This window comes from Lampetra fluviatilis, chromosome 43 (assembly GCF_964198595.1).
Source record: "Lampetra fluviatilis chromosome 43, kcLamFluv1.1, whole genome shotgun sequence".
NCBI classification, from domain to species: domain Eukaryota; kingdom Metazoa; phylum Chordata; class Hyperoartia; order Petromyzontiformes; family Petromyzontidae; genus Lampetra; species Lampetra fluviatilis.
In genome coordinates, this window is record NC_136317.1 from 2,277,556 (window position 1) to 2,289,690 (window position 12,135).

Below are 12,135 nucleotides of genomic sequence, written 5' to 3' on the forward strand. Positions count from 1 at the left end.
AACTTCTATCGCACCGTACGTAGCCAACCGTGATAATCGGAGGTGCAGACGGGAAGGACAACTAAACACAAAAAGCAGTTCCAAAAAAAAGTGCGTAGCTCCAGTGGCTTCCTAATATCGAAAAGGAAGAGCGTTCCAGACGGCCGCAGAAGCACATTCGAAAGCGTGCGCTTCGGTAACCGTCTTTGTTCGAAAACATAAGTAGTGATCTTCAAAAAGTCCTCTCTCACGAGACTCCAGTTTGAGCGTGCACCTTCCTCGACTCTATTAGTGGCAACTGTTGGTGTGCGAAGCCTTGGAGGTTCTCATTGACTCCGATGTGTCAAGTCTCTCCCCGCACATCTCAACTCTGAAGGATCTCATAGCTCCATCTACGCAACATCTCAGACATTCACCCTTTCCTTACCGCAGTTGCCACCCAGAAGCCTCATCCATGCACTTTGTCACAAATACCGAATCGATTAAACAAATAACTTTTTATTTTACCAGGTAATGGCCACTGAGATAGAAAAAGAAAAACTATTTTTTACAGAAGCAACCTGACCACAAATGATAGCTCAACGAAGTGGCTTATTATCACGCGGGCATTTATTGCTGCCAAATACTCTAAACGCAAGTTGATTCTAAATGTGGAGGGGAAAACCCGGAGGGCACGGAGGAAAATCCAAGCGAACACGGGGAGAGCGAATAAGCAAACTGCAAATATACAGCAGCAGGCGTCAGGGACGGGATGGAACCCACAACCTCCTGTATACAAGGTGAGGTAGTTAAGATCTCGTCACAGTGGTGCCCTAGCTGCAAGGCTCTGATCGACTGCCTCCTAATATCCATCATCTCCAAACTCGAGAAAATTCAGAATTCCGCTGCCGAACATCTCAGACGCCACCAGTAAATGAGACCACATTCCCCAAGAACAAAATTCAAGATTGAAGTCACCTGCTCTCAATAGAATCGCCCCTGTCGAGCCCTACCCATCCCATTTCACTTCTACACATATCCCCCCCCTCTCCCCATGCACACTCTGCTCCAAGCAACCTGTAAGAATGCCCGGTCAGCCTCTCTCCTCTGCTCTCTCTCTCTCTCCCATGGTCTCAAACTCAATTCCTTCATTCAGTCCGCGCCTGTCGACTACCTTTCCCCTGTTCAAGTCCATGTTCAATATCATTCCTGTTCCTCTGCGTGCCACCGACTCGCCTCAGTCTATAAACCGATCCATAAACGAGTTTATGGTTCTTAATGTAAAGCCTTTTTAAGTGCCATGTATGTGTATCTGGGTGCGTACGGTACGTGTGTCAATGTAAGGCTCTGGGTCTCTATATAAAACAAGTATTTGCAAGTGTTTACAAGGCCATGTCTATGTAATGTTCCGCTGCTCTATGCAAGTCTGTACAAATCAATGACTATGTTGCTCTATGGGTCTCTATGCAAGTCTGTGGGACTTTAAATAACGGTCTTCGAAAGCATTCAAACAAAACTTACGCTAAAAACTACTCATTCCTCTAAAACACGGCAAGTTGTAGGTCAACGCAACGACGTGGAACACATTTTACGAAACATTTGTCAACAAAATTATAAATCCTTATGCTATCTCGACAGCCCGCAGAGACGCCGGGGACACCGGTCTTGCCTGGTATTGCTACGGGGATCCTGCGCTAGGCCGCCGGCGCGACCGGACAGCCGTGCAGAGGGTGAGACCGCAAAAGCGGGGTGGGAAAAATCCGCGGAATGGCGAACGTCGTCTCACCTTGCAGCGGATCTGTCCGGACGTGGATACTTTCCGCTTCATTTTGGCGCCGCCATCGTGGTCAGTGTCGCTGTCCGACGATTCGTCGAGGCCCAGTTGCGGTGGCGGCGGCGGCAGCGGCGGCAGCGGCGCGGGGAGCGGGAAACCCGGGTCGGCTCCAGCCGCCATGTTTGTTTCAGCGCACGCGGAGGGGAGGGGGGCTCCGGGGGGGAGGATGCGGGGGCTGGGGGATTGCGGGGAGGGGGTTACAGGGGTGAAGGGGGGGGCATGTGGGGGATGAGGGGAGGGGGTTTACCTGGGGGCGGGGGGGTGTATTCTGACAGTCATCTCAGTCGGTCAACTCCATGGCAGCCCACCTGGGTTGTGTCAGCGAGACCTCCTTCCTGCTGCCAGAGAGCTTTCGACACGTCACGCGATCCTCAAAGTGCACCTGGCCTGGCACAGGCACCGTGGTGACATCGCCGCCACTTAGTGACGAATGGCGGCTGCTCTTGTTGTTGTTGAGGATGCTACCCTGGTCTTCTCGGCCACGGTTATGGCCTCGCTTCTCTCCGCTTGCGAAGCGTGGAGGCCCTTGAATGGGAACATCTCCGACGGTTTAAAACGTTCAGGCTGGCCTGCCTACGACCCATCTTGGGTTTTTTTTTTTACCAGACTGGACTGTGTGAGGAGCTCACAAATCCTTGAAACATCTGGACACAGTTCCATCAGTGAGTGAGGCTAAGCTGGCTAGGTCATCTAGTCCACATACCCAGCCACCGCATGCCCAAGCAGCTTTTGTTCGGCTGGATAGATGGGGGCTAAAGGGGACACGGCACGGGCTAGAGAAGAGATGGAGCTGATGCGGTACATGAGGACGTGGAGCTGAGTGGACTTGCCGATGACCGGTACCAGCGGTGTCAAAATCGGCCTCTATGGAGGAGGCTCGTGAAGGACGCTGCTACTGGGCAGTTGGAGGCAGTCGCCCTCCAACAACAACAGAGGGCAGAGGAGCGATGCTCACAACAACAAGCGGAGCGCCGGGCGGTTAAAACGCGGAGTTCAACACGTAGTGGACTTTCGCGACCAACATTATCCATCATAGAGGTTTTGGGGTTAGAGCGCGTGATCATAAATGTGTCGTTAAATCCGCCACCACCCGATACAGCCAATTCGTAAGGTTTGACACGTAAACAAAACATCCCAATTCGTTACGAGTACAGCACACCGGTCTGTTGAAGAGTTTCAGTTTCATGTATTAGGTATAACCCTGTGAGCCATGCATCTCTTGACTCGGGTGCAACCGCAACAAACAAAAACATGAACAAGAAACATCTTAAAGTGACTACGTGCACCAGAAAATCCAGGAAAAAAACAGCAAAATCTTCCAGAGTAAACCCACAACATTTACAATTCGAGTACGACGTTTCGCCGGTAATTACAACTAGCATCATCAGGCGACAGCCAGATTTGTGTTTTTGGCAAGAGTGGTGGAGCACGGTGCAGCTGCCAGCCATCTCAGTCAGCCAACCCATCGGCACCTTAGCAAGGCACAAGGTGCCATAGTAAAGTCACCACAACGTTGTTGTTGTTAGGGGGATGAGAAGGGGAGGAGTGTGGGAATCGTTGAGCCTCGGTGGGATGAATTGGAAGGGCAATGCGGTTTAAAAGAGAGGGCGAGAGGCGCCCACTCGCAAGGAAGTGAGGGGTCGTCGTTTGCAGGGGGCAGGAAAGGTCCATCATGGCAGAGGAAGGAGGGATGGAGCCACTGGGCCAGGTGTAGAAGTTTGGCGAGAAGGGTTAGTTCTAGATTTGAAGTTTTCGTGACTGCAAGGATACATACTCTTTGGTTCTTTCGGTAAAGTCACGTACATGAAAAATAAAAAAAACACAAATAAAAAAATAAAAATAACTAAATTAAATCACGACGTTTCGGAGGCAACACAAGCTTCCGTCATCAGGTGGAACAGCCACAGCAAAATTACTGGAGTGAGTAGAGAGAGCTATTTGTGACAAGCGATTATATAGGGTAAGAGGGGGGGAGGAGCCAGGGAGGAGGGATGCGGGGGGGGGTCGGGAAGAGAAGGGTTAGGGCAATGGGGGGGGGGCAGAAGCAATATTATTCGGGTACCGTGCTGTCTATAATAAAGGTTTTTTGGGTTAGATCACGTAAATATGAATGTGTCGTAACTCTCCACCACCCGACACAGCCAGTAAGGTTTGCCACGTAAACAACGCGACAATTAGTTTACTACTTCAGCCCGCCGGTGTGTTGGAGAGTAAACCCACAACATTTACAATTTGAGTACATGACGTTTCGCTGGTAATTACATCAACCGGCATCATCGGGCGAGTTGCCAGAATAGTGAAGCGTTCCACCTGCTTCAGGTCAACAATTTGTTGTAAACCAACTTTTTTTACCCCCACATCTGGTGGTGGGGGGGGGGGGGTTGTCCACTTTCTACAACTTTTTTGATTCAGGCCTTCTGAAAGGCTCTCTTATAATTTAATTGGCAGACAAACGGAACGCCGGGCATTTCTAATGCGATATTTTAAAGCGCCTTGGACTAAGGCACTATATAATCCAACCTCTATAAGGTGAACACGTGCAATAAGAATTCCCAGTGCATTGCCGGTACCTGCTGCAAAGTTGACGACCTGCCAGCTTGAAAGACGCAACCAACGTTTCCTTCCGTGGCTTTGACAAATCGATTGATCGATACTGCATACTTGAATTTGACTACAGCATGTTCTTGTCTTTCTGCATACCAACACAATGACCGTGGATCTATATTGGTGTGTCTGAGCCAACTTGTTTAACTGTAAATGTATTGTAGTTTGGCAATGATTTATCTTCGTCCACCGTTTTCAATTTAGATTTTACAACGCCTTAGTTTTTCCTACATTTCTATTTGGTTGTTTTCATTTTGATTTTTAACTAGCTTCTTTTGCTGTGCGTCTTTTATTGCGTTTTTCATTTTTTGTTCGACCCAGAGGTCATTCTTGCAAGTGCGGTTCATCCCGGTCCCTTGGGCTCTCACCTGGTTCAACAAATTACGCTTCAAAAATGAACTTTGAAACATGGTTCGCATATCTGTCAACCCCTTATCAGTGCCCTACCTTATTACTGACCAATTCAGACCGTATTGGTCACCCCATGCGTTTATAAATCTCAACGTTCATCCTACAAAGTCCCATCACAAGGGAGAAACACAAATATATTTGTGTGCCCGTATTGAAACGGCTGTACATGAAAACTCAATTTATATGTACAAGAATACGGGTAAACCGTGTGGGTTGACAGGTATGCTATACACTACACTATACACTACACTGTACCATATTATCAGAGTGTGTTTTTTGTTTGCATTTTGACCACAAGTATTGTGGGTAATGCACACATGATTCCTTGTAAAACGGTTTCAGTTTTGTTGCCAGAAAAAAGGGGGAAAACCCTATTATTATATGTAGATGCTTACCCCGAGCCCTCATTACTTTGATAGTGCAGCATTTTCTTTGAGCTGTACGCCTTTTGGCGTCCTCTGGTCGAGCACCAATTGAGACGAGGCTCAAAAGAAAGCCGTCTCTGGTGTGGACCAATCAGTTTCAAGGACAATGCATATATTATCAGTGTGTTTTTGTTTGCATTTTGACCACAAGTATTGTGGTTAATGCAGACATGATTCCTCGTAAAAGGTTTCAGTTTTGTTGCCAGAAAAAAGGGTAAAAACCCTATTATTATACCATACCTGTCAACCCCTTATCAGTGGCCTACCTTATTACAGACCAATTCAGACCTTATTGGTCACCCGGTGCCCTTATAAATCTCAACGTTCATCCTAAAAAGTCCCATCACAAGGGAGAAACACAAACAAATAGACACATTTTTGCCCGTATTGAAACGGCTGTTCACCGCATGGACCTGAAACCTCAATGTCCCTGCACAAGAATACGAGGTCATAAACCGCGTGGGTTGACAGCTATTGGGTTCCTGCGTCCTTTCTGAGCCCATTCCTCCAATTCGCCGAGAGGGGGAGTGGGTTCCCTTTCCCAGCTCGGATAAGTCCGAAGGCGTTGAGTGGGAAGACATTAGCCCTTGGATGCATCCGCAGGGATAATGGTGAGCACACCGAGCCTGCAATCCACAGGTTGCCGGTTCAACCTCTCGGCGTGGCAGATGAAGCTATGAGCACGTTTATGGAATCCCTCTGCCTCAGTCCACCCAGCAGGACTATGGGACGCCACGGTGGCGAGATGTTAACTCCGTCGCCTGATATGCCGGAAGTCGTGGGTTCGATCCCGACCCTTGGCCACCTGCACGTTTGTGGGTTTGCATGTCTCTCTCCTCGTGGTCGTGTGGATTTCATATCAGTGGTATTGAGAGAGGAACGATGCGATGGGGGGCTTGGGTGGTCCGCGGAAATGTTTGCATCGGCTGAGTGGTCCCATGGGCCAAACACATTTGAGAACTTCTGTTGGATGGCACAGAAAGCCATTTATGCGTAGGCGTTGGCTGGGTGGCTATACTCACAGCCAGAGCCGTCTCCTAGGGTACACGGCATTTCGGGGCGACTGCCCCGGGCCCCGCGCTTTTGGGGGATGGGCCGCGCTTGGACGCGACGGTGTCAGGTGTAATAATAAATCCGGTTTAGTTTGCAGGCTTCGGGAGGCCCACGCAGAGTGGGGTTTGGCCCGTGGTCCGCACCTCCACTCCCCTCACGATGTGTGACGAGGAGGAGGGGGGGGTGAGAAATGAGACGTCACATAAAAATGCGCAACTTTAAATAAATATAGACAACACGTTTTACTTAATTAAATAGACGTTTAAATAAATGTTTTCTCCTACAACATCAGAGTGCAGCGCCACATTAAATACGCACTACAATGACAATAGTTTAAAGCGATTAGAAGCATGTTTTATTTTTTTTTGGGGGGGGGGGGGGGGGGCAGAGCTTTATGACGTCATATTTGAGGGGGGGTCTGACTTTTTGTGACGCCGTGTGACGAGGGGGGAGGGGGTAAAACATCGTCCAAAATCGCGTGACGTCATTTATGGACGGCCCCTTAGCGTGGCGATGAGCAAAACAAGCCGTGTGTTCAGTAACAAAAAATAACACCAGCAGGAGAGGGGCCTTGATTTTACGCTGTGTGCATTTCTCGGAAATATATATTTTTTGCATTTGCAATAATATTTTTTTGTTCGTGCCATTTATGGTTAATTGTTGGAATGTTTTTGTTTAAAAATAGACTTTCTTCACATGTTGTTACTTGTTTGTCTTGTTGATTCCCCCCGTAGTAGCGCCCCTGGCTTCTACATCGGCGTCAGCCCGGCCTTCAAGGAGCAGTGGGCGCTGGAGGAGGCCGTGTGCTCGGTGGCAGATGACGGGGAGCTCTGCATGCTGATATGAGCTCCCGTCGGAGGCCGTAGGACTGCGAGAAGGGCTGGGTGCAGATGCAGCACTTGTCGTCGTAAAAAATATATATAAGAAATATAAATATTTATTTTTAATATTAATAACATTACAAAAATTACATAGAAAACAGGGGGAACATAGACATGAAGTAGGGAGAGAGAGGGAAGGGGTAAGGAGAGCAGAGCGTGAATTTTTTTGTGAATTCTTTCATAAAAAGGGGGGGGGGGGTTAACATAAATCAAAGCTTTAAAAAAACTAAACAAAAAAGCTAAATGATGAACGAAGCAAAGTGCCGACTACACCGAGCATCTTCTTGTTTCCTCTGATCGTAAAAAAAGAGAGAGAAAGAGAGAGAGAGAGAAAGAGGTTCGTTATTGTCAACGTCCCCTCCTTAAACATGACGACATCAGTCACAGAATAACAACAAATGAACCAACGGCAGAAATCCAAACTCGTTATTGTTATTGTTGCCTTGCTGGATGATAAAAAAAAACCACGACCTGTGGTGTGAACCCCACACTCAAGGAACGATTGCAAAGTCGTGAACGTCTTACCCACAGTATGACTGTAAAGTCGATGCCCTCTGTTGGACAATTTCGGGATTTTGACATCTCAAGGTTCAACAAAAGTAAATCGATGCTGTCTGGCGGTGATCGGGTTCACGATAAACCAACAGACGACAAACACAATTTTTTAACTTGCAATTCCTCAACATATGCAGGCTGCTGGGTGATGAGGAGGACTTCAAACGACAATTACAACTTTGTTTTTCTCAACCAGAGGAGATCTGGAGAGCATCAGCAAGCTAAGCCGCAAGCAGTTTCGCAGATGCTTCCACGTGCAACACGACAGTCCACGGATCACAAAACACTGCGTCAACAGCACCCCACTCACCCCCACCACCCCACTCACCCACACCACCCACTCACCCGCACCCCACTCACCCCCACCACCCCACCTCCCACTCACCCTCACCCAGCACTCACCACCCACTCACCCCCACCACCCCACTCACCCCCACCACCCCACTCACCCCCACCACCCCACTCACCCCCACCACCCCACCTCCCACTCACCCTCACCCAGCACTCACCACCCACTCACCCCCACCACCCCACCTCCCACTCACCCTCACCCAGCACTCACCACCCACTCACCCCCACCACCCCACCTCCCACTCACCCTCACCCAGCACTCACCACCCACTCACCCTTACCCCACTCACCCCCACCACCCCACTCACCCCCACCACCCCACTCACTCCCACCCCACTCACCCCCACCCCCCACTCACCCTCACCCCCCACTCACCCGCACCCCACTCACCCCCACCACCCCACCTCCCACTCACCCTCACTCAGCACTCACCACCCACTCACCCTCACCCCACTCACCCCCACCACCCCACTCACCCCCACCACCCCACTCACCCCCACCCCACTCACCCCCACCCCACTCACCCCACCCCACTCACCCTCACCCAGCACTCACCCTCACCCAGCACTCACCCTCACCCCACTCACCCCCACCACCCCACCTCCCACTCACCCTCACCCAGCACTCACCACCCACTCACCCCCACCACCCCACCTCCCACTCACCCTCACCCAGCACTCACCACCCACTCACCCTCACCCCACTCACCCCCACCACCCCACTCACCCCCACCACCCCCACTCACCCCCACCCCATTCACCCCCACCCCCCACTCACCCTCACCCCCCACTCACCCGCACCCCACTCACCCCCACCACCCCACCTCCCACTCACCCTCACTCAGCACTCACCACCCACTCACCCTCACCCCACTCACCCCCACCACCCCACTCACCCCCACCACCCCACTCACCCCCACCCCACTCACCCCCACCCCACTCACCCCACCCCACTCACTCTCACCCAGCACTCACCCTCACCCAGCACTCACCCTCACCCCCACTCACCCTCACCCCACTCACCCCCACCACCCCACCTCCCACTCACCCAGCACTCACCCTCACCCCACCTCCCACTCACCCAGCACTCTCACTCACCCTCACCCCACCTCCTACTCACTCAGCACTCACCCTCACCTCCCACTCACACTCACCCCACCTCCCACTCACCCAGCACTCTCACTCACCCTCACCCCACCTCCTACTCACTCAGCACTCACCCTCACCTCCCACTCACCCTCACCCCACCTTCCACTCACCCAGCACTCACCCTCACCCCCCACTCACCCCCACCCCACTCACCCTCACCCCCCACTCACCCTCACCCCCCACTCACCCGCACCCCACTCACCCCCACCCCACTCACCCCCACAGCAGAGCCTCACCATTCTGGCGAATTGCCCGATGATGCTGGATGCAATTACCAGCGAAACGTCGTACTACTCAAAAATTGTAAATGTTGTGGTTTCACGCTTCAACACACCGGTGGGCTAAAGCAGTGAACTATTTGTCTTTTGTCAACGTGACACTTTTTTGCTGATTGGCCGTGTCGGGTGGTGGAGGGTTACGACACATTTATAAATAACACGATCTAACCCAAAAACGTTTATTATGAATATTATGTTTTGTTTAATTGTATTTTTCTACCTACGTGACTTTACCGAAAGAACCAAGAAGATGTTGTCGATACTGTTGAATATGCGAATTTGCTCGTGGTTTCTAGCACGTTGGCCACGCCATGGTTATGATGGCGAGCGCGACGTGGGGTCCGGCGGTCCTACAACCTCCAGCGGCCCGGTTTGATCCCCGGCCACGACTTAAGTGGCCATCCATTTAGGGGAGTGGGGGGGGTTAACCCAAACGCGTACCGCTTGTGTATGGGGGGTCTACTGACAATGTGCGCATAGGAAACTTGGGGGGGGGGGGGTGAAGCCTCGACAATAATTTGTCTACATTGGCCTTCAAATGAGTGAGATAGTCCGACGGTGGACGATCTGTTTGCTTAAACACGTTAATATTATTGATCCTTGATCGTTTCTGCGTGGATTAAATATCGGTCGTTCTATAGGATTCGGGGGGGTGCGTACAGGGAGGGGGGGGAGGGGTCAAGTTTCGACAGATTTTGCGTCACCTACTCAGTGATGGCTCCGAACAGCGGTGAGCAGAGTTGTTGCGATGGGGCTTGATCTTATAAGTGGAGACCGCACGAAACGAACCGGTTTTAAAAACCCCGATAACAGCCCCCCCCCCACCCTCCCGCACAATTAGAAACGTATGAAGCAATCAAACGCAAGGCTCTGTCAAACGTGCCGTGATTGCTTCGTGCTCGGGGCAGCACGGCATTCGGTTCGATCTCCAGGCGCGGCGCGGCGCGGTTGTAATTACAAGCGGGCGGATTTCTCGATTGACACTGCGTCTGTCCCAGCAGCAGCAGCAATGTCACGTGTTGGACGTGTGCGGTTATCGGTGGAGTAAAGTGTGGCTCGCGCCGTTCTCTCTGAAGATGCCCGTGGTCAGATCGAGCGTGCCGAACTTCAGCCAACAACCGCGGTACAAGATAACAAAGACAAAGATCCCCCGTGTAGCCTGTAACAGACTGTAGGAGCAAGTGCTGTTAGCGAGCACCTATGAAGGCCGGGACGGATACACGAGGGGGTGGGTGGCCAGCACCACGCCCGGCCGCCTTTGTCTCCCCAGTGGCGATGTTTACACACCGCACCGGGTTACTCATTTGAGGCTGAGCCGACCTAGGGGAGGGCCCAGGACCGGTTCAGATAATCCGTCACCGGTGTTGGCCGTGAGCGGGAATCGAACCCGGGTCGCCAGGTTCGTAGCGCAGCGTGGCGCTAACCACTCCACGGTCATTCACGACGCATTATACTTTGCGCGTGATGCAAACCGGTAACCGGTTTTTTTTCTGCTTGTGGCCCAATTGCTGTTACCGGCTGATTAAGGGAGATGAAAAAAAACAGGTTTAACGACCCTTAATTGAAAAGTTTGCAAATGTGCTGGGTGAGAAGCCTTCCACGCACACAGTGCAGAGTCAACAAAGCACATTTAAGAGAGGGGGGGTGGAGGAAGAAAGGATTATTATATTAAAAAAACTGTTGACTCCAAACTTTAAACCGCGCCAGCTCCACCAGCGCTGTGAGCCTGAAAACACTTTCCCAATCCTGGACGTCCATTCCCTCCCTCCCTCTCCTCCTCCTCCTCCCCCACCACCACCAACCAGACCAAGCACAGGAAACGGCACATTTTTCTATCCAAAGTAAAATCCAACCCATTTCTCTGCCTCCCAAGCTCCAGCTTCCCCCTCCCCTCCCCTCCGCTTCCTCAGCTGGAGTCCAGAAGCTCTCCCCAACATCTGCCACGTAGCGAGCGAGCGACGCAGGCACAAGGAACCCCTCGTCCATCCATACATCCCTCATCCTCCATCCATCCCTCTCGTCCATACATCCCTCCTCTTCCATACATCCCTCATCCTCCATACATCCCTCTCGTCCATACATCCCTCAATCCTCTTCCATACATCCCCCTCTTCCATCCATCCCCCTCGTCCATACATCCCCCATCCTCCATACATCCCTCATCCTCCATCCATCCCTCCTCTTCCATACATCCCTCTCGTCCATACATCCCTCATCCTCCATCCATCCCTCCTCTTCCATCCATCCCCCTCGTCCATACATCCCTCAATCCTCTTCCATACCTCCCCCTCGTCCATACATCCCCCCTAGCCCCCCCATTCTCTCTGTGGTCCGAAGGGCAGCAGAGTCGCCTCCAGCCCAAAGGACTCGTGGCCCCGGGTGAGTGACGGCGGGAATGTGGTGCTCTGTGTGTGTGTGTGTTGCTGTGTGTGTGTGTGGTGCTGTGTGTGTGTGGTGCTGTGTGTGTGTGTGTGGTGCTGTGTGTGTGTGTGTGGTGCTGTGTGTGTGTGTGTGGTGCAGGTGTGTGTGTGTGTGGTGCTGTGTGTGTGTGTGGTGCTGTGTGTGTGTGTGGTGCTGTGTGTGTGTGTGTGTGGTGCTGTGTGTGTGTGGTGCTGTGTGTGTGTGTGGTGCTGTGTG

General features: G+C 51.7%; 2 protein-coding genes across 4 annotated transcripts in view; one reads left to right on the forward strand and one right to left on the reverse strand.

Annotated features, from left to right (window-relative positions):
- Positions 1-1,931, reverse strand: part of LOC144947007 (diacylglycerol kinase delta-like) — a 69,500-nt gene extending 67,569 nt beyond the window's left edge. For all 3 annotated transcript variants that reach the window (XM_078876118.1, XM_078876117.1, XM_078876119.1), the window contains exon 1: positions 1,745-1,931. In XM_078876118.1, the coding sequence (XP_078732244.1) occupies positions 1,745-1,912 (168 nt within the window). In that variant the 5' untranslated portion in view covers positions 1,913-1,931. The remainder of the gene's footprint in view (positions 1-1,744) is intronic.
- Positions 1,932-11,120: 9,189 nt separating this feature from the next.
- PID1 (phosphotyrosine interaction domain containing 1) overlaps positions 11,121-12,135 on the forward strand; it is a 32,975-nt gene continuing 31,960 nt past the window's right edge. Inside the window, exon 1 of the mRNA XM_078876123.1 lies at positions 11,121-11,877. The gene's annotated coding sequence lies outside the window, so the exon portion shown is untranslated. The remainder of the gene's footprint in view (positions 11,878-12,135) is intronic.